At 38.0% G+C, this 21,410-nt stretch overlaps 2 protein-coding genes across 3 annotated transcripts in view; one reads left to right on the forward strand and one right to left on the reverse strand.

Annotated features, from left to right (window-relative positions):
* Positions 1-6,244, forward strand: LOC149943604 (uncharacterized). 2 transcript variants are annotated; one of them, XM_090174586.1, is made up of 4 exons: positions 1-174; positions 1,657-1,952; positions 4,150-4,413; positions 5,866-6,244. In XM_090174586.1, the coding sequence occupies exons 1-4, from the start codon at positions 64-66 to the stop codon at positions 6,080-6,082; spliced, it is 888 nt and encodes a 295-aa protein (XP_090030712.1). In that variant the 5' UTR covers positions 1-63; the 3' UTR covers positions 6,083-6,244. The 2 variants fall into 2 exon arrangements, with proteins under 2 accessions (XP_090030712.1, XP_090030713.1); XM_090174587.1 differs by lacking the exon at positions 1-174 and adding an exon at positions 1,491-1,593.
* LOC149943605 (5-phosphohydroxy-L-lysine phospho-lyase) overlaps positions 6,107-21,410 on the reverse strand; it is a 22,386-nt gene continuing 7,082 nt past the window's right edge. Inside the window, exons 2-11 of the mRNA XM_090174585.1 lie at positions 19,058-19,176; positions 16,540-16,699; positions 12,570-12,644; positions 12,402-12,495; positions 11,275-11,483; positions 11,099-11,199; positions 9,979-10,103; positions 7,781-7,935; positions 7,082-7,171; positions 6,107-6,969 (exon numbers count right to left, since the gene is read on the reverse strand). Of these exons, the coding sequence (XP_090030711.1) occupies positions 6,702-6,969; positions 7,082-7,171; positions 7,781-7,935; positions 9,979-10,103; positions 11,099-11,199; positions 11,275-11,483; positions 12,402-12,495; positions 12,570-12,644; positions 16,540-16,699; positions 19,058-19,176 (1,396 nt within the window). The 3' untranslated portion in view covers positions 6,107-6,701. The remainder of the gene's footprint in view (positions 6,970-7,081; positions 7,172-7,780; positions 7,936-9,978; positions 10,104-11,098; positions 11,200-11,274; positions 11,484-12,401; positions 12,496-12,569; positions 12,645-16,539; positions 16,700-19,057; positions 19,177-21,410) is intronic.

A 21,410-nucleotide genomic window follows, 5' to 3' on the forward strand; every position in this document is an offset into this window, starting at 1 on the left:
GGTTTCTTTTGGGTCTTCGCGATTACACTCAGTTACTGGTACCAGGGATTCCTCAGCGCCAACATGGTCATCAACAACGACGATGGCAGAATTAATACTATGAGCGACTTGGCTGAAAAGGACCACGTTCGACCTTTAATCATCAAAGGAACTGCCGTGGTTAGTCTCTTGGAAGTAAGTTAACTGTAAATTCGATCGCCATTATATAATATTACTAGCTTTAATACCCGGCTTCGCCCGGGGTCTTAGCTTTAATGAATTAGATCTGATTTGTACGTAAGAAAGGTAAACGCTGTAGCAAAAACGGTAGCAAAAACTGTAGCAAAAACGCAACACGCGTAGCAAAAACGCAACACGCGTAGCAAAAACGTAACACGCGTAGCAAAAACGCAACACGCGTAGCAAAAACGTAACACGCGTAGCAAAAACGCAACACGCGTAGCAAAAACGCAACACGCGTAGCAAAAACGTAACACGCGTAGCAAAAACGCAACACGCGTAGCAAAAACGTAACACGCGTAGCAAAAACGCAACACGCGTAGCAAAAACGTAACACGCGTACCAAAACGCAACACGCGTAGCAAAAACGTAACACGCGTAGCAAAAACGCAACACGCGTAGCAAAAACGTAACACGCGTAGCAAAAACGCAACACGCGTAGCAAAAACGCAACACGCGTACCAAAACGCAACACGCGTAGCAAAAACGCAACACGCGTAGCAAAAACGCAACACGCGTAGCAAAAACGTAACACGCGTAGCAAAAACGTAACACGCGTAGCAAAAACGCAACACGCGTAGCAAAAACGTAACACGCGTAGCAAAAAGTCCTGAACTACTTAAAAATCGCAACTAAACCTCCCCTTCTACGAAGTCCCTTTCTTTCACACTAACTCCCCTTCTACGAATTTCACACTAACCCGTTAAAAAAGCTTGAAGGTCGGGACGGGCGCAAGGAACTCGATAGAGGAGATAAGGGAAGCAAATGGTCAGCGCGGGAGATAGGGGGAGCCACAACCGCCATTCCCGCCCCCTCCCTCTCCACCTCGAACACAAATTGGTTAAATTATTCAGCCTTGGCGTGTTTGGAAATTTGCAAGAGCGGAAAACTATAACTAAAATTATTTGATATTCGAAACACTATTTGGTAATTGATCAAAACATATTCTACCAAACTATTCCACGTTTTAACCATATATTTGGAATGTACGCCAGACGCGGCTTCGAGTTGTCGGACACTTGCCATTATTTTGTACGGGATTTCGGGATTTCGTAGAGATTTTATCATTACTTTTTGAAGTGATTTTGGGATTTCAATGTTAATTTACCATAGCGAGAGTTAAAAGATTTTGCGATTTTAGACATTTTGGTAAATGTCCGACCCCTCGCGCGGCTTGTTAAAAGTTCGCGGGCGACGCGTCTTGATATTTTAGCGTAAGCGGGCTCGAGCGTTTTCGCACGAGCTCCCTAAATTAAAAACCAAATGCGAGAGTCTTTTGCGCTAAAACGTATCAAACGAAAGCATTCTATAAATAAGCCCCGCCCCACGCGTCGCCGGAGGTGACCTAGGGTATTCCAGTTGAATAATCATGGGGTGAAATAGATTCATGAATAAACGTTATTGCTCATAAATAACCGCTTTTATTACGTCAAACAGCACTCGGAAGAGAGCGACTTCGAAGCCGTGTGGGCAAACATCGAAATGATGGGCGCAAACGACAGCGTCATCAGCGGGAAAGAAATCTACAGCCTGCGTAGATTCAAAGACGTCATGAACCAAGAGGCGGTCATCATCGCTGGTCGAATGTCTTCTGATTTCAAGTTATCCCAACAATGCGCCAATCTTAACGGTGGTAAATTTTACTTCGCCGACGAATCCTTCTTCCCTCATTTCATAGCTTTGGCGGCTTCACCGGCTCTGAATGCGACTCTTAAAGACAAAATACAGTTCAAGTACTTCTTCACCTCTAGTCTTTGTCTTACCCCGAAACGTGGGTGCTGCCATTTTGCATAAGCCATGACGGCTAACACCGGTAGGGTGGTGCTTTATATATAGAAAAAGCGACGTAAGACCTAAAAGTAAAACGTTTTCGCTACTCCAGCGCCCCCAAGTGTGTCGTTTTAGAACGTATCTCTATGCCAGAATGAAGGGAAGTCAAATTAGCCCATAGACCAAAGAGAACGCTTGTTACGCTTCCAGTACATAGGCATCTAGTTGGCTTTGTAGTTGATGGTGAGACTAGCTTGCAGTAGGTATTTCAAAAAGCGCAAAGGTAGGGCTGACACACTTTTGGGTCGAATGTCCCTTTTGTAAATAAAAGGCACAGTGAAGGCATATTTACACGAGCCAAAATTGTTGCCCAACTGCTTTGATGCGCAGTGTTTTCGACTCGAGTTCGTAAAACACGAAGTATTTTCGTTCATAACTTCGACGAAAAAATTGTCGAGAAAGTCACACGCGTAGAAATCCTCTTGATATGGCAACTGGTAGCGGAGAGAGGGCGCTAAATTGTGATCCATTTTACCCATGTGACAACATTTTACCACAAAACTCCCTCTACGGTTCTACCCCCTTTCTCCCAAGTGGGAGTTTAAGCCCATGCTTCAAGAACCGTGCGACAGGCATTAGCCAACAATGCTCTGCAAAAATGTTTCATAAAAATGGCGTCGCTCACATTTTAGGGCGAATCAAAAGTCTATAAATTAAAGGGTTTCATCAGCCTCGTAAGGGGAGAAACTTGCGTATTACCAAAACTTTGTCTCCTTCCGCGTTAAAAAAATAGTACTATTTCAGCCCCCACTGTCATCCCCTTACAAGGATGATGGAACCCTTTAATTAAAGCAGAATTTTGTGACATATCTCTTACGAGAGAAGTATTGATCTAGGTCATAAACCTGGCGTATTACTTTTCCTAATGATGTAAACATTTTTAAATTACACTGCATAGGAATATATTGTAATTAATGTATCTTTTTCCAATGTAATAGTTTTAGGAAGCTATAGCTACAGTGAATTTCGCCGCGCACTGTGTTTTCTTCCTAAAAGCAATTCAGGGTTGTTCAAAATGCTTGTTTTTCCAAAATGCAAAATACTTTCTCCATAATTCAAAATGTAAAATGCAAATTATTCTCACCATAACTCAAAATACATTTTGAAAATTGGTTTTTCTAAACGTAAAACGGTTTTTGCAGCTCAAAATAAATATACAAAATGCATTTTGAAAATGATTTTTCAAAATGCAATGTTTTTTACAAATGCACAGTTTGTAATTGTTAATAATTAATTATTATTATTAATTAAGTAGACAGTGGCGTAGCTAGGAAAATGGCCCCTAGTTGTGACATGTCAATGTTTGCGCGTTCCAATGTACGCGATTGGGTGCGTTGGCCTATTTACGTCACTGGCTTCCAATCGGGATAATGACCACGGTAATAACTCGCTATAAAAATATAGTAATATACCTGTATTTATTTCGTGAGACAGCCGATCGGATAGTCGTCTAAGTAAAAGTTAATGGACCCCATTACTGGGGTGGGCCCCTATGCACCGCATTGGCTGCATTGGCGTATTTACGCCACTGTACGTAGATATTTCAAAACCATCCTCGCAGCCAGCTAGGAGCAACAAACACAAGGAGAACGCTGCTAGCCTTTAAACACGCTAACGAAGGGTTGTGTATACGAATTTCATTGGACGAGCGTCACGAGCCTTTACGCTGAACGTTTTACGGGCGGGGGCGAAGACAATTTCCGAATTTTCCCCTTCCGACGGCAGCAGGCCAATGAAAAACGTACACAAGAAAATCCACGACTTTTGACCGGTTGCGTTCTCCTTGTGTGGGGTGTTGTGTTTGTTGCTCCTAGCAGCCAGCGTGGGAAATAAAGCTACTGAATAATTGAGTATCGCCATCTATGATTAATTAGGAGTAAATAGCAGATAAATTTTCCACATCAAACCCACCAAATGCAAAATAGCTAGTTTCCTAGAACCTCAAATGGTACATTTTGAACAACCCTGAAAAACACTAAGAAAATCAGCGGGAGCCTGCTCGGGTACACGCTACAAGCGAATAGCATAGCGGAGACTGATACTTCTTTCGGAAGACCTATATTATGCACTTCTGATTAAAGATGCTGATATTTCTGTTAGAATGAGGCGTTTGGATGAAGGAGGCGTTATACCTCACATGTTCGAACGGATAAAAAACCAAATGCCCGTTTGCATCTCGGAAGAGTCAGACGCGAGTTTCAGTCCGCTGGACATCACCGGACTTTTCCAAGCCGTCGGCCTTCTAATAGGAGGATACATTATCAGCTTAGTCATCCTATTTATTGAAGTTTTAAGAATTCTCAGCACGGACGAAAACGAAACGCGCATGATCCGGCGAGACCAGCATTCATCCCCGAGCAAAGAGTTAAGTACCATTCAGACTACGCTAATTTTTTAGTCCCAAAAAAGTGTGAACTCACCCTTTGCGCCCTTAAAATATTTACTGAGAGCTAGTCTCACATTAGACTACATAACCTACTAGTAAGAATAGTGTGTGTCAGTAAATTTATATACCAGTGCTCCGCATTAGCGGCGCCAGGATTTTTGGGGAGATAGGCCAACTACGGTCAAAGAAAAGTGACTCGTACCTTTGAAAGGAATAAAAACAGCAGTGTCGTTAAGTGAATCACTCGCATTGAATATTGAAAAATTAATAAATAAATAAATTATTTCGCAGATAAATTACAGAATTTTCTGATATTAAATAATTTGGAGGCCCATATATTAAATTTTGGAGGCCCCTACCAAAATTTAAAGTAGGCACAGGCCTACCCCGGCCTGTTGCTGGCGCCGCTACTGGTGCTCCAAGCGCAATCATGCCCTACTACACCGGTGGTCTCATCAAATCTGCCCTACGCCAGCGTCCGCAAGCCCGGACATGTGACAAAACAAACATGGGTAGCAGAACTGACGGTCTCACCCTCGACGCAAGCCACTCATCCCGACAGAAGGCGCAGCAATAGAACGACCAGCTTCCACTTCGCGTACAGCTGGTGGATAGAGAGTGGATGCTGTAGCATCTCCAGCTGACACCCTACCTACGTAGGTAGAGAGGCATACCCTTCAAAAAGGCCTCCTAAAGGGGAACGATGGGTACACAGCGACCCACGTAACCCGACACAGCTTGCACAAGAGATACTGATGTGACCCAAAGGCCGGGACACAGGGCCACTCCGCCTCATACGGAGACCCGTCACCCCACAGCAGTCTACCCAATCCTCCGAGGTGGCCAGTATGCACGGACCCTCTCCGTTAGCTTGAGCCGAATCTCAGTTTCCAGCCCCTACCTGACCGAAGTTGAAGGTGGAGATAGGACCATTTAACCACGGCTAACACCTCCCAGTGCGCCACCGCCCTTACGGGTTACAAAAGCCGGACCCCGACTCCCCGGTAAAGACAACAGTTTTTGCACACAGTGACCCATTAAGGGCCACTAGCAAGAATAGTAATAGCAACATTATATTTAGTCCGTGGTCTGTCGCCATTTTCTTTCTTCGATTTACTCGCTAATTTTTAGATACTTTTAACATCCCCCATTCCCTGACGCGAAATAGTCTTACAGCACAACTCCTTACCTTTTTTCCATTGTGAGATATACGACGATTCCTTTAGGTTTTATAGAAACTGTAACCAAGCACCAACTAAATATTTATCATTCAATGTTACTTATTCGACACTTTTACATAAGCATTTATTTTTCCGATAGTAGATGGTGCATTACTCACTGCAATTGTGCAAACCATATTACTGCAGTGGAAGATTGACTATACAGTGATTTAACACCTACTAACCTAAAGAATTGTTTCCCAATTGAAGATACTTGACCTCACGAAATCGTCATCATTTGGACCAAACTGTTCCTTACTTGCTGGGAGTCAGAGGCACCACTGGTCATCTGACCAAGTTTGGGAAAAGACGATACAAAAACCACAACTTTTGGGACATGACCTCAACGAGCAGCTCCATGGAGTACGATCCTGCTTACGACTACGAAGCCTACATTAGATTGCGATACCCAAAATATTATCAATAGTAAACCAAGTACCTTACTGAACAATAGTTTTAAAAGTAGATTTATTTTATCAAACAAATGGTTTTAACCTAGCGGTTTAACCGCATCAACGTAAGCATTGGTTTTTTTTTGTAATATATTTTATTAGATAAAAAATAAAAGACTGAAATTTCCCAACCGTAATTATACTAGAAAAACTTCCAACAAGAATATTTTTTGTTATTTAAAATATAAAATAATTAACGCTTTTGGTTACATTGGTGCCATCTAGTGGCTGACGATAATATGCTCTACTTCCGTATGCAACGTCGTCCTTTTAAAATAAAGGAAGACACGTCTTAACGGACGGAAATTCAGCAGCGTTTCGTCGAAAGGTTGGTTTTCACCAAAGAAAAAACTGAACTAGGACAAGTGATGACCCAAAAAAATGTATTTGGTCTATCGAAGATTATATGCATCGACGCTAACCTTAGTCGTGTTTTTACTTTAGAAGACAAAAAAATTCTCCGTTGAGCCTAATAATTTTTTAGCGTTGGCACTTGCCATAGCGGCGGTTTTGCCCTAATGAAAACCAACTTTAATACTAATTGGATCTATTGCAACTGTAAAGGTTAATCGCGATGTCTTTGTACTGCTGTCATCAAAAGTTAGCAACCAATGAATTGGGCTTCTTGTCCATTCCATTCGTAGTATTATGGCAATTATTCGTTTCCTGATTACCGTTGAGCGCTAGTTTTTGCGTCATCCGGTTAAGGGCTGCGGTGTCCTTTTCGACTTCCGTGAAACACTCGTCCAGCGCTCGCACTAGCCTTCGAGCGTCTTCCATACTGAACACCATCGGCGGTTTGAATTTTATGACGTTGCCGTACTTCCCTTCGGTACTAATTATTATGAATCGTTCCTTCATGCTGTATAATAGTAAGGGTACGTTAAGATTCATATTATCTATAACAACGTTTTGTAGTTTCGCATTACTATTAAAGTTTCAAAGTCTGAACGGAGCGATTAATAATTACTTACAGTTTAACGAGCATTTCGGCTTCGGCAATGGCTGGTTCCTTAGTGGTTCTGTTCCTCACCATGTCGATACCCAGAAACATTCCTTTGCCCCTTTAAAATGTTGTATGGTCATTATGTATTGTTATTTTAAACTTAGCATCAACTAGGTAACAGTGTTACCATTATACCACTTTTTTCAATAAAAAGTCCAGGACAGTGGAAAAGTGGAAAATATAGCAAGAAGTAGCAAATAGTGGTTAATTGTGAATAATAAAGGAATGTTGCATGTAAAAAACTAAAATTGAAATTTTAAAACTTTATTTTAGAGCTATGAGCAACAAACTCAAGCAGAAGGCAGCTAGCCTTTAAACACGCTAACGCAGTGTTGTGTACAAATTTCATTGGACGAGCCTTTTCGCTGAACGTTTTACGGGTGGGGGGAAGACAATTTCCAAATTTCCCCTTCCGACGGCAGCAGGCGCTGAATCGTCTAACCAATGAAAAATGTACACCAGAAAATCCATGACTTTGGACGGGTTGCATGCGTTCTCCTTGTGTGGAGTAGTAACATTATACTTAATCTGCCATAATACAATAAACAAGTCAGAATCAATCTGATAGTGAATATTTAAGATTTTTTTCAATAAAAATATTTTGTTCAGTTTTTGCCACATTGGCCTGGCCAGTATTTTCCACCTGGATTTTTCAAGGTAAACGTACCTGACGTCTCCAATGAGAGGATGGTGAGCCATAAGGTTTAATAATTCGTTGATCAGAAAGTTACCAACGGTAGTGGCGTGGTCGCGTAATTTCTCTTTCTCTACCACGTCAAGGACGGCGTTGGCGATAGCCAAAGACACTGGATTGCCTCCGTACTGGAACAGTAAGATCAGAGCGATTAAGTATTTTTCCCAATGATAAGTATAGTCAATGTAGAAATACCCAGAAGTATATACTAAACCTCTTTCGGGAGGAAGTATGAAAGGTCTTACACCATAAACCAACTAATTAAAAAGTAGGGCTCTAGAAATATGATTAGTAACTAACACTGGCACACCCAGAAATCAATTTTAATGAGGCGGTGGCAGGCTCGGATGTAAGTAAAAACATTCTATATAAATTCGTATGTTCTGTACGGGGCCCGGGCCCCCTGGACCGCGTCTGAGTAGGCCACTGGTAACAAATGCCCAGGAAGAATAATATAATAATAAGTATACACAATCCCTCCAATGTAATAACTATATTTTAAATTTTGAACAAATTTCCAATCATCTTGTATATTAACTTAACAAACCGAAAAAATATTTTATCGAAACAGAATTTTCCTAGTTACCTGGTTTTGGAAATAAAGTAGCCAAACGCGAACACTTAATTTAATTCCGGGCTTCAGACTTGCAAACATTCCTTTCTTCCCTCCTCCATACAGGAGTGGAATTCCCTTCCGGAGTACCTAAAAGACATTCCCGGCCGTGCTCAGTTCCGGAAGGCCCTTGCTACGTACTTGAACCTGTACGATTAGCGCTACTCCTAGTCTCGACGTGATCGGTTTCTAACCCTTTGTCGGGCTTTAAACGAACTAAAGTAATTTTTAGACCAATTATTTTTTTACGAGTTACCTGGTTTTGGAAATAAAGGTAGATGGCGCATGTATAAATTGGTACTAAATTCAAATATCACAATAGCGCGTACGCGGATCGGTTGCGTCCCGCGAATTGGCCAGAAATCTCACTTAAATTTGTTAACGCAACCGAAAACTTAGTTCAGAAATAATCAGTACTAACTAAAAATATAATTTACAACAAAGTCGGTCTTAATTTTAAAAAAAATCTGTGCATTTGAAGTCGAAAATCGCTAGAAAATAAATCGCCAGGAGTTACTAAAATTGGCAAATGCACTACTTCCGGCTCCCCTATCTCACAAATGTTAACAATGCCGGCGAGGGCATGAAATTTGCAATTTACTGAAAAACACTCCACTGTTATAATGTAAAGAATTACAATAGGCCTTTCTATAAAATAAGCTACGTTTACTGAATATGTTTTATGTAGCTCATTCATCACGTAATACGTATAAGTTCCGTTCCGTTACCGTTAATGCTTAAAAACAGGGTGCCTCGTTGAACTTTCTCTTATGTCCAAGGCTTTTAGTAGTAAAACCTCATCGATACGTCACCACCGGTGACGCAGAAGCAATATTGAAACAAAAAGGCCAGTTTTAATTTCTAGAAAGGCCTATTTTGCCGTGCAAAGCACAAAAGCATTAACGACCAAAACCAAAATATGGAGAAAACCCGCGAAATTCAAACTTTCTTTGCCTTAAGATACCCCGACTTATTTCTTTCAAGTTTATATAGAAGACTTGGATTTTTCAACTCAAATTATATTCTGGTACTAAACAATTTACAGGCTAAACGATATTTCAGAAATATCATTAAAACCATGTCTTAAAACGCTGAAAAAAAATGCGTTTTAGATTTGACTTTTAAAGAAAATAAACACATTAATGCGTTTTTGGTTGGAAAATAGTGCAAACACCTAAAATAATGCGTTTTGAAACAACTCATTTCTCTAAGAACAAAAATTTTAAATTCGAAAATTAGTTCAAAATTTAATTTAACGTATAAAATAAGGAGAAATAAAACCAAAGTCTGTAAATCGAAAATTTGGTCGTTTATGTTTTTGTGCTTTGCACGGCAGAATTATAATCATGGTTTTTAAATTATTTTGAAACAAAATGAAGTTTCAGGATTTTAACCCACGACGGTGCGACCTTCCGTGTATCTTTTAAAATGCGAAAACCAAATCTGTATTCGTCTACCACGGATATATAGTACCATGGTGTAGCTGTGTTGTTACTTTATTTGACTAAGCTTTCATACTTCCTGTTCAAAGTGGGTTTAATGTAGACTTCTGACATACCGTATTAAAATATTCGACACCAAGATTTTCGAAGCTTTTGGCGATTTCGATGGTTGTGATGACAGCGGCGACTGGATGACCATTACCAATTGGTTTGCCCATAATGACTATATCAGGTACTATATCTAAATTATATCAAATTATCCGCATCAGTTGAAGCTCGTCAAGCAGATTTAGGCTTCGGGCATAGTTTAAATTTTGCTCATAAGTATCGCCGCCTACCGACCGAGTTTTAAATTGAATATATGAAAGCTGTCTGCTCGTTCAAAATTCTCTGCGCAACAGCTGAAAGTTCAACCGAAAAGCCAAGAAATTCATAAGTCGTCTGCTATTTTTTCACATATTTAGTTCACGGATTTTAAGGCAGATGGCGCTATATTTCCTAAGCTCGAAGCCTATAATAGACCGATTCACATTTTACAAGCGAGATTCTTTCACAGTGCCGATTTTTTAAAAAAGATTTCAAAGGGCCACAGAATCATTTGAAAAATTCGGACCGAATAGGTGTTTCCGTAAAAAAAGATCAATTTGAAATAAAACAAATGATTTTCTCTACCTCACGAGTTAAGCTTTTTAATACTTTATTGGTACGCGTGTTTAGCACGTGGGCTTCTAATTCCAAAATCTTGGTCAACTCGAGCGCAGGAACTATCTTTAATAACTATAGCTAGTGACGTAGAAAAACATTTACACGTGACCTCCAGTATTTAATAGAAACACCTATTTAGAAAAGCTTCACACCTTTCGTACCTCGCGGATTCTGAAATTTTCCAGCCCTATTTCCGGAAACTAGAGCGGCTAACTATTTAAATTCAATTGATTCTCTAGCCCTATTACAGATGGCGCCAACAGTCTGAATAGCGGAAAATTGCTTAAAGTAGTGCTAGAAGTGGATTTTGGTAAAACATCAGTAAGTACAGGAATCTATAACTCAACCTAGGATTTCCATCTCGTTCTGGCGGACAATTTGTTTTCGTCATTCTGAAGTATTCCCTTTCCACCAAAACGTTTAAATTGGCGCCATCTGGTATAAATAAAAGTATTAAAGGGCTTCGCTTTAGCACGATCGTTTATCTCTAAGAATATTGTGAATCAGTCAATAATGGTAAAATAATCTTGCCTGGTCCATACTGTTCGAAGGCCCACATGTGGGTTCCAATACGTCCGAAGCCGGTTTGAACCTCGTCAGCCATGCAAAGACCCCCGGCAGCTCGTACGTATCTTGTGAAGGGAAGGGATGGTCGGGAGTTAGTGGCCGCTGGATGCCGACTGACAACGGTACCCCAGCCTACTTACTCGTAAACCAGTCGCAGGTAATTGTCCGGAAGAACCACTTGACCACCGCAACTGAGCATGGACTCGGCCAAGAAGCCGCCGATCTGGCGTCCTTGACTGCGCGCCGTGTCAATCAACTTCTTCACCTCATCGGCGTACATTCGACCCAAGTCGGCGTCTTTCAGTTGAGACCGTTGGTACATACCACGGTAAGAGCAAGGCAAAGGCGCCTAATCAAAATATAGTAAGAGTCGGTAAGGAGGCAAAGGCGCCTAATCAAAATAAAGTAAGAGTCGGTAAGGAGGCAAAGGCGCCTAATCAAAGTAAAGTAAGAGTCTGTAAGGAGGCAAAGGCGCCTAATCAAAGTAAAGTAAGAGTCTGTAAGGAGGCAAAGGCGCCTAATCAAAATAAAGTAAGAGTCGGTAAGGAGGCAAAGGCGCCTAATCAAAGTAAAGTAAGAGTCGGTAAGGAGGCAAAGGCGCCTAATCAAAGTAAAGTAAGAGTCTGTAAGGAGGCAAAGGCGCCTAATCAAAATAAAGTAAGAGTCGGTAAGGAGGCAAAGGCGCCTAATCAAAGTAAAGTAAGAGTCGGTAAGGAGGCAAAGGCGCCTAATCAAAGTAAAGTAAGAGTCGGTAAGGAGGCAAAGGCGCCTAATCAAAGTAAAGTAAGAGTCGGTAAGGAGGTAAAGGCGCCTAATCAAAGTAAAGTAAGAGTCTGTAAGGAGACAAATGCGCCGTCTAAATTTCAGTTTTAATTTAGGTCAATAAGGTACCGCGTTAATTAAAGTTTAATAAGGTACCGCGTTAATTAAAGTTTAATAAGGTAACGCGTTAATTAAAGTTTAATAAGGTAACGCGTTAATTAAAGTTTAATAAGGTACCGCGTTAATTAAAGTTTAATAAGGTACCGCGTTAATTAAAGTTTAATAAGGTACCGCGTTAATTAAAGTTTAATAAGGTGCCGCGTTAATTAAAGTTTAATAAGGTGCCGCGTTAATTAAAGTTTAATAAGGTACCGCGTTAATTAAAGTTTAATAAGGTGCCGCGTTAATTAAAGTTTAATAAGGTGCCGCGTTAATTAAAGTTTAATAAGGTGCCGCGTTAATTAAAGTTTAATAAGGTGCCGCGTTAATTAAAGTTAAAATTTACCAAATGAACCCAGTTCTTTTTTCGGCCATTCTTCATTTTGAGAAATTTGTAAGGGCTAATATCCGTCATGGAAGTTAAATGTCCGTGGTAGGCTCTATGAGGTGATTTGAAAATATCAACGTTAAAGCAAAATATTCCTAATTAGCATAGAGTTGGTCAGCGATTTACCCATCTAAAATGATGAAGTCTTTGTGGCCGGTATGCGCTCTGGTTAATCTCAATGCTAAGTCATTCGCTTCTGACCTAAATAACACAAAAATTAATCATTAAACTGTTGTCAAGGTCAGTCAAACTGTTCCAACAATCGATCCACACGAAAAGTGCGAAGTATGGGTAAGGCGAAACTTAGTCGCTCAGGTGTGACCCGCCCATTAAGCTAACTACTGCTCTAAGCGGCAGACCACCTGACCCCCCCAGAATGGCCCTGGTGCCAAGGGGCGGTCTTTTTGATGCAGATTAAGTCGAAAAAAGACCGAGCTTAATTAAAATGAGTTGTAATAAACCTTTAACAATTGTAACATTTCAAGCATTTTTTTAAAAACATGCATTAAACAATTTCCCTCCACTCTAACCAATATTAATTAATTGCTTCGAAAAACACATGAATATTAATTTAAATTAATTTATTAAATAAATAAATAATTAAATGGTTAAATTATTGAAGCCTAACAAAAAATTTCTTTATGAATTACTTTGGGAGAATGACCATGTTAAGACCATCGGCGGGCACCATGGTCATCCACGTGTGCCCAATAGCGTCCGAAGAGGTAAGTCATAGGGAACCAATAATATACGGGACCAAATTGATTGACTTTCAAGGGGAGGAGCACACTGACATACAATGAGGTTGATCGCGGTTTAAAAATCATAGCTAAATAGTCTTTCTCCGTAAGTAAGTCTAGGTGGCGTAACGGCGCTAGCTTCTCCGAGGTAGCGCCTATGATCTAGAGTCTGCTACAAACAAATAGGCGAAACTATAAATTTGGTCTTATTAACCAACTTGATAAAATGGGAAAACCATCACGTGACTATAGCTTTTCACAACCAAATTCCTAGTTCATAGTTCATAGTTGGCCGTGCGACGGTACAGAAAAAATTATTCCTTCCAGATACTGCAGACAGTTAATTAACTGGCACTATTCTATTACAAAATGTTTTAAATAATAATAATTAGATAATTTAGCAAAATGAAATGAATAATAGTTCGTATTTCTTAGGATAGATGGCACTGCAGATTTCCACCAAGTCACGTGACTACCATCTTTTCATCCCCTCTGGACTTTATCGTTTCGCCGATTAAAAGTCATAAGAATGTTTTTTTTTAAATAATTTTATCAAAATATAAGCAAACTATTCAAAAATTATCCTGAAATGAAAGTATCATTACTTATAAAGTCAAATTTACTATGAGGAAAAACTAATATATAGTGTCTGTTTTAGCCGTTACCTATCTAGGTTTCAATGGTGAACTAAAGGGGGCATAGCGATAGTTTTCGGTCGCGAATAATTAAATATATGCGTGCCTCCTTTATACCCATACAGAATCTTTCATAATCCATTAATTTTAAATTCATAATTAATCAGAAAATAAATTGATACGTTTTCGACCTATTTTAACAGAAAAATGACCTTCCTCATAAAAAAAAACGTTTAAGTTTCTCGAGTACAATCGCTTTTGATAATAATCGGAACTAAACTAAGTCCTTGAAACATATGTTCGCATTTCAATCTACTTAAATAATTGTAAATCGCTCGATTGTTGCTTCCAAGAAGGCGTCAAACAACGCCTATCGCCCTCCATGAATCAAGATAAAACAACAACATTTACTTTCGAAACACTTGTCAAAGATAACAAATTGTTCGTAGACCTCATTCCACAAATTCGCCGATTACAATGTAAAGACATTAATTAAAACTATGTAAGGCTATAGAAAGGTAATCAAGACTCCGATAAGGCGGTAAATTGGTATCAATACATCGCCACGATAACTGTCAATGCCGAGACTAAATGCCTATCTACCGTTTCAATAAGGGGCCTAACTTATCATTTCTCTGTGTCATTGCTTATAAATGTTTAAACTAGTTCATTTAGATTTTCCGGAAAACATTTAATAAATTAAATCAATTTAGAAAGAATATTTAAAAATAAATGAAATCAACTATTAAAACCATTATAATATGTATTAAAACAAACGTCTGATCCTTCCAAGTTTAAGCATATTTAATATATAAATTAAAAAAATGTGTGCAAATTTTTTTATATTCAAATAATAAATATGCTTGTCATTTGTTTTAATAAATATTATTATAATTTTAATCATGGTAAATAACTTTTAACTTATATAATTATTAAAACCATTGTTATATTCAAATTAAATATAGAAAATTATTTTATCATATTGTATTTAAAAATAATGTATTTTACGCTTTCAGACTTAAACAACCCAACAAAAACCCATTTGTTTTATGTAATTTTTTTCATACAGAGTATAAAAAAGAAAGTATTTATATATATTTATGGGGAACGACTATGATGAATTTGAGACGGTACGAGGACATCATGGTCGAATTTCCTTTCTGCACGAGAGGAAGGGGGAAGAAAACGGTCATCAGTATGTGCTTCTATCCAGTCGGAAGGATTTAAGGAACCAATGAGATACCCCGGGCTGATTTTAATATTTAGGAGCAAGGAGCTTAACTAAACAGACAGATTTTGTTCAAACTCGGCGGTTTGGTAGACCTTCATTTAACCTGAAAAACCCTAAAGGGAAATGTCTCCATAAGCAACAGTTTTGCCATGGCAACCAAATGTTTTTGACAACACAAAATAGATATCCCCCCCTGGAAAAAATTAAAATTTTTGAAAATGCTAAAAATTAAGTAAAAATAAACGTTTTTTGCCTCGTGTATATTCTACGTCAGGTGAGCACACGTCGAAACATGTAGTGTTTGTAAATAAATTTTATTGTGTGTAAAGTCGAAAATTTGTACCTTCATTTTTACGTAATGCTAAAAATAGAAAATATAAATAAAAAATAACGAAAAAGTTCGAAATTAATTTAAATTTTTACAGGGAGGGTACCATTAAAATTGGTCAGATTCCCTTGTTATATTCAATGGGAAGATTTCCATTTTGTGTTGTCAAAAAAAATTTTGGTTGCCTATGGAGACATTTCCCTTAAGGGTTTGTCGTCTCCTTGTTGGCGTTAAAACTCGTCCGAACATCCCAAGTAGAAATACACACATTTTTATTATAAAATTCGACAAAAACGTTGCCCTGTCCTCGTAATAAAAGCCTGTAAGACTGTTTCAGCCGCACGGCTCCGGTGTTATGATTGAAACCCTAAAAGGGGCACACCGCGAAATAAAACAAACTTGTCTGGTTTTAGGCGATAAGGGCGACCGAAAATTGTGTTTAAAAACAAAAGCAAACGTACAAGTACGTGTTAGATAATCATTTTTGAAGTAGAAAATAATCAATAATTATCAGCTTGGCTAATACCCAAGGCATCGCACGACTTTAATGCCTTTAAACTTGCGTCCGGGATACAATGCGTAGGAAGGTGGTGGCAAGCCCTTCATGCCACGCGAGCCAACAGCTCCCTACACTTACTATAATCGTTAACCTCTACAACGAAAATGAATGAGATAAAACTTTCAAAGGATGTTTAGTTTATAGCCTAAATCAACATTTTCATGCTGGCTAGTAATGACGTAAAAAAACTTTTAAAAAAATACGCTTCCGCTGCAAGAAATTTCCGCTTCCGCTTGGCCAAAAACGTATTTATTTATTATTAAAGAAGATGATTACGTTGAGATGATTTATAGCTTTGCTTTCAATCCCGTTCATGCTCCAATAAACAAGTTCCTTCAAACACCTAAAGCTTACGTATTAGGTCCCATGCGATTTCGGTCCCAATATAGTCATTCTTATCAAGTTAAAATAAATAAATTTTAGTTTTGGCAACCTTTAAATTTCCCGCTACTATCTTCAAGCTCTATTTTCACGCACGCAAGTAGCTGAAGCGGATTTTGAGGTATTACGCGTGCTATTTGCGTGCATGAAAATAGCTTGTTTTAAAAAACGATATACGCGTGTTAGATTGGGCGTGTAAGTTATAAGTGAAAGGTTACGTACCCCGAATTTACGAAATAACAAACTGAAAGTTTATTTGGAAAATAGCCAGCTAGTCTCTGGGCGTAAACCACCAAGTTATCGTGCAAGTAGCGGCTATTTGTGCTTATGGTGGCCATCTGCTTCGAGCCCGCTGCCACTACGTGAGGGTGGCAGTGTCCCACTGTAACGGTAAGGAGTTACAAAATCGCTTTTAACCACTGGTTTAATTTTAGTACGACAATATGACGGGGAAAAAAATCACAGAATAAGTTATGTTTCACACCCTGTTATAGGTGATGATTACTCCATGTTCCTACAGGCTACAATAGGGGGTTGCACCAGTCTCCAAAAACGTTTACAAATTACCAGTATGAGTTTTCCGGTTCTGGTTTTATTATCAATATTAATTAGAACACTAACTCATTTATTCGTAATTTTTATTAAAATAAATGGTCGTACACAGTGTAATAATAATAATAAAATGCAATAAAAATAGGGTAAAAGAGGTACTTTTCGCAATAAAATAGGGTAAAAGAGGTACTTTTCGCAATAAAAATAGGGTAAAAGAGGTACTTTTCGCAATAAAAATAGGGTAAAAGAGGTACTTTTCGCAATAAAAATAGGGTAAAAGAGGTACTTTTCGCAATAAAAATAGGGTAAAAGAGGTACTTTTCGCAATAAAAATAGGGTAAAAGAGGTACTTTTCGCAATAAAAATAGGGTAAAAGAGGTACTTTTCGAAATAAAAATAGGGTAAAAGAGGTACTTTTCGAAATAAAAATAGGGTAAAAGAGGTACTTTTCGCAATAAAAATAGGGTAAAAGAGGTACTTTTCGAAATAAAAATAGGGTAAAAGAGGTACTTTTCGCAATAAAAATAGGGTAAAAGAGGTACTTTTCGCAATAAAATAGGGTAAAAGAGGTACTTTTCGCAATAAAATAGGGTAAAAGAGGTACTTTTCGCAATAAAATAGGGTAAAAGAGGTACTTTTCGCAATAAAATAGGGTAAAAGAGGTACTTTTCGCAATAAAATAGGGTAAAAGAGGTACTTTTCGCAATAAAATAGGGTAAAAGAGGTACTTTTTGCAATAAAATAGGGTAAAAGAGGTACTTTTTGCAATAAAATAGGGTAAAAGAGGTACTTTTTGCAATAAAATAGGGTAAAAGAGGTACTTTTTGCAATAAAATAGGGTAAAATTGGGACGAACTTTTTAAAAATTGGAACCAAATACGGACGAATTTAAAACAAAATGAGATCTTTAATTGAACTAAATTTCTACAATTTAATCATGTTACCAGGCTTGTGGCGCTACCTTATGTACTATGTTGGAACTATTTTATCGTTAATCGTCAGATTTTACTATTTTGTAAACAGTCCTTGAGCAGATGTATAAAAATATTTTAAGCATACGATGGGTTCCCCGAATTTAAGGAAAATAGGGTAGGACCAAATTCCGAATTAACGTTAGATTAGGGACCTTGAAGAAAAATTAGGGCTTACGGGTATTTTAGGGACCTGATGGGAGCCCTTCAATATCATAAAAGCATTTTCGGTAATGAAGCCTTGTTCACAGTATATAACGTAAATTACGTCATTTCCAACTCAGTGACGAAAAACGCGTCATCAGCTTTACTTCAAGAGCTACAGCTAGGTGACGTAGACAAAACTTTGTCACATGACCTCCCGTGTTTTATAGAACCCCTATTTAACAAGGTCTCATTGAAATTTGTCTATGGAATTGTTACACCTAGGAGCAACAAACACAGCACCCCACGCAAGGAGAACCAGGGCTTCCACATTTGATATCTAAAATTTCCCATTTTCGATAATTTAATTAAATGAAAAATCAATTTTCCCCCTTTTTTGACTTGGAAATTCCCATTTTTATACCTCGCTATATTTTGGAGCTTTTAATACTAATTTATATAAATGTTGTTTAATTATGAAAAGAATTCCAAATATAAGGTTTTATTTATTACAAAATTACTTACATTTGAGTAATTTTGCCTCAATATTATAAGTCACAAATGGATATTTAGATCATGACATCCATTACTATCAAAATGACCAGCATTTTAGGAACGTATTAAAAATATTTTTTACATCTGTGACACAGGCAATATTATCAGATAGGCTTAAAATTCCCTATTTTCCCGTGCAAAGAACACTTTTCCCTCATTTTACCCCACGAAAGGCCGTTTTCACTCTTAAATTGCATTATTCCCTTTTAGCGTTTTGGAAGGTTGAAAAATCCCCAAAAGTAGTGCATTTTCTTGTGTACAGTTTTCATGGTTTAGACGCTTTAACGTTCAGCGAAAAGGCTCGTCCAATGAAATTTGTACACAACACTGCGTTAGCGTGTTTAAATGCTAGCTGCGCTCTCCTTATGTTTGTTGCTCCAAGGCTCGCTCCTAGGTTACACAGAGGCACACTTATGAGTAATTATGATACATATATGACTGCCAAATTTGCTACCACAAGCTACTAGATTTTTCATGAAGATTTTCAAATGCCAGTTCAAACCTTTGTTTTTACTTACCATGGGCGACGTTATTAATACAGTCTAAATATTGTTGTCCTTTTTCGTCGTACATATACTGGCCAATTCCACGGACGATTTTTAGAGGATCCGATTTGAAAAATAATGCACATGATCCACTGAAATGAAATATTTCAATAGTTATTGTTAAATCCTGTATATTTGAAATATCATCAATTAGAATGGGAATAAAATTAAAAAAGGAAAAATTTATATTTTTTAGAAAGTAAATTTGATGGCGTAATCCAGTACTTAGGGTTAAATTAAGGTTTCAGCTTGAGCTGGTTCTTTAAAAGAGAGTGCACAGTAAGGCAGCGCCGGCCCTAGGGTAGAGCAAGTGGAGCGGTCGCTCTAGGCGCCAGGACAGCGGCCAGGTGGAAAGGGGCGCCAAAATTCCTTTTGAGAGGCGCGGGGCAACAATCGAAAAACAATCTCGCTCTACCCTGACCAAGGGCTAGGGCCGGCGCTGCAGTAAGGTGTTCGATGGTCCAAGAACAGTGGACATTGTCTAGCACAGGGCTTTCATTTAGGTTTGTCCAAGAACAGTGGACATGAAGTGAAAACTATTCGCCAGTCCGCGACTGCTCAAAGAACTGTTCAGGACTGAGCTCTGACGTCAGCCAAATTTCCCGGACAGTTCGGGACTAGATCACGAATAGTCCAACCTAAAATAAAATTAAAAAATGGCGGCCGTAATGGGCATGTTACTTAATTTATTAAATTCAGATATATCAAGCTCAGAATCCTCCTCTGATGATGAAATGGAAGTAATATAAAATGTTTTAAGTAGGCTACGGCTCGAAATTTCCGAATGAGTATAAAGAATTATGATAGTTTAATTGTTAATCGGTATCATGATATTGAATTTAAGAGTAGCTGAGAGCATCTGAACATTTTCCAGGGATGCCTCTAAAAGGTATTAATTTCATTACTTAATATTGTAATGGTTTAATGAAAATTATAACATAAATATAGGGAGTGGAAGACTTTGATTGTCACCAGAAAAACATCTATTAGTATTCCTCTGGTTTGTTGGACATTCGAGTGTATCATTCCATGAAACTTCAGACAGATTCAACATAACAGAAAACAGTGTTAGAAACAGCTTAAAAAGACTCAATAAATTTTTTTGATAATGTCTGCAAGTATAATTTGTTAGCCAAAAGATAAAGAAGGCTTAAAGATTTACCTAATATCTTGGGTTATGTTTACTATTTAAATAAGAAATACAAATGGGTAATTATTTCTGAAATCATCAGACTTTGCTGCATGATAGTAACAGATTTTAACCAAACTTTTTTTGCGCGTTCATCTACCTCTACAATGAAGATTTCCGAAGTTTACCGGAAATATTTCAAAAATTTTAAAAGTTATTATTTTTTGAAATTTGAGTTTTTTGGTTTAATTTTGGTGTATGTTATTGACATTAATTTTAATATCGCGTTCGCTAAAGATTGGGAAAACATAAAAAAAATGGTATCCTAAGATAAAACTGTACGCTGAAACAGAATTTGAAATCTATGTTATTGTATCTGCTATAAATTTTGATATACGAGCCAAAACGTGGGGTGACACTTAATATTTTACTCACAAGGCGGCACACCTCCAATATCAAGAAGACTTTTTTCAGTGCATCATCTTATACACAGAAACGTTCTTGTAAAATATCGTTTTGGTCTAAGCATTATTTCTATATAAAAATAATATAAAACTTTCTAATTTTTGACCAATTATTTATTTAAATTTTTTTGAAGTAATATAAAAAAAAACCACTAATGGTTATACTAAACAATTTCTATGCAATTTATTCCATTTTTAAGAACCGTGCTTTGGTCTTTTTCAAACATTCGTTCGCAAAGTAGTAATGTCTTCACCTTGGTGATGTGGGACTTTTAACTACACAAAAGAATTTCAAATTCCGAAATCCAGTGTTCATCTTTTATATTTGGCCAGTTGTAAGAGCTCAATATTCCGTGCGGGTGAGTAAACTAATAAGTGATAACTTACGGTCCAAAATTGTGGCAACGTATTGGCCAGGCCGGTCGGGCCAGGCAAGAAGTCGGACCGTGGATGCAACGTTTCATCGCATATTTTAACTTTCATAAATGATTCTTCAACAGAGTGTCTGGAAATTTTCAATTCCGTTTGCCTAATTGTGATAAAAGATTGGTGACTGCGTGTTCCTTGAACGGTTTTAGTCTTTTCAAGTCTGTTTTTTAATATTATCACGATGTAAATCTACATAGATTTACATCGTGATAATATTAAACAGACTCTCGGGTGAAGAATCATTTATGAAAGTTAAAATATGCGATGAAACGTTGCATCCACGGTCCGACTTCTTGCCTGGCCA

Source organism: Leiobunum rupestre, chromosome 5, assembly GCF_980474605.1.
Source record: "Leiobunum rupestre chromosome 5, qqLeiRupe1.1.hap1, whole genome shotgun sequence".
Classification (NCBI taxonomy): Eukaryota; Metazoa; Arthropoda; class Arachnida; order Opiliones; family Sclerosomatidae; genus Leiobunum; species Leiobunum rupestre.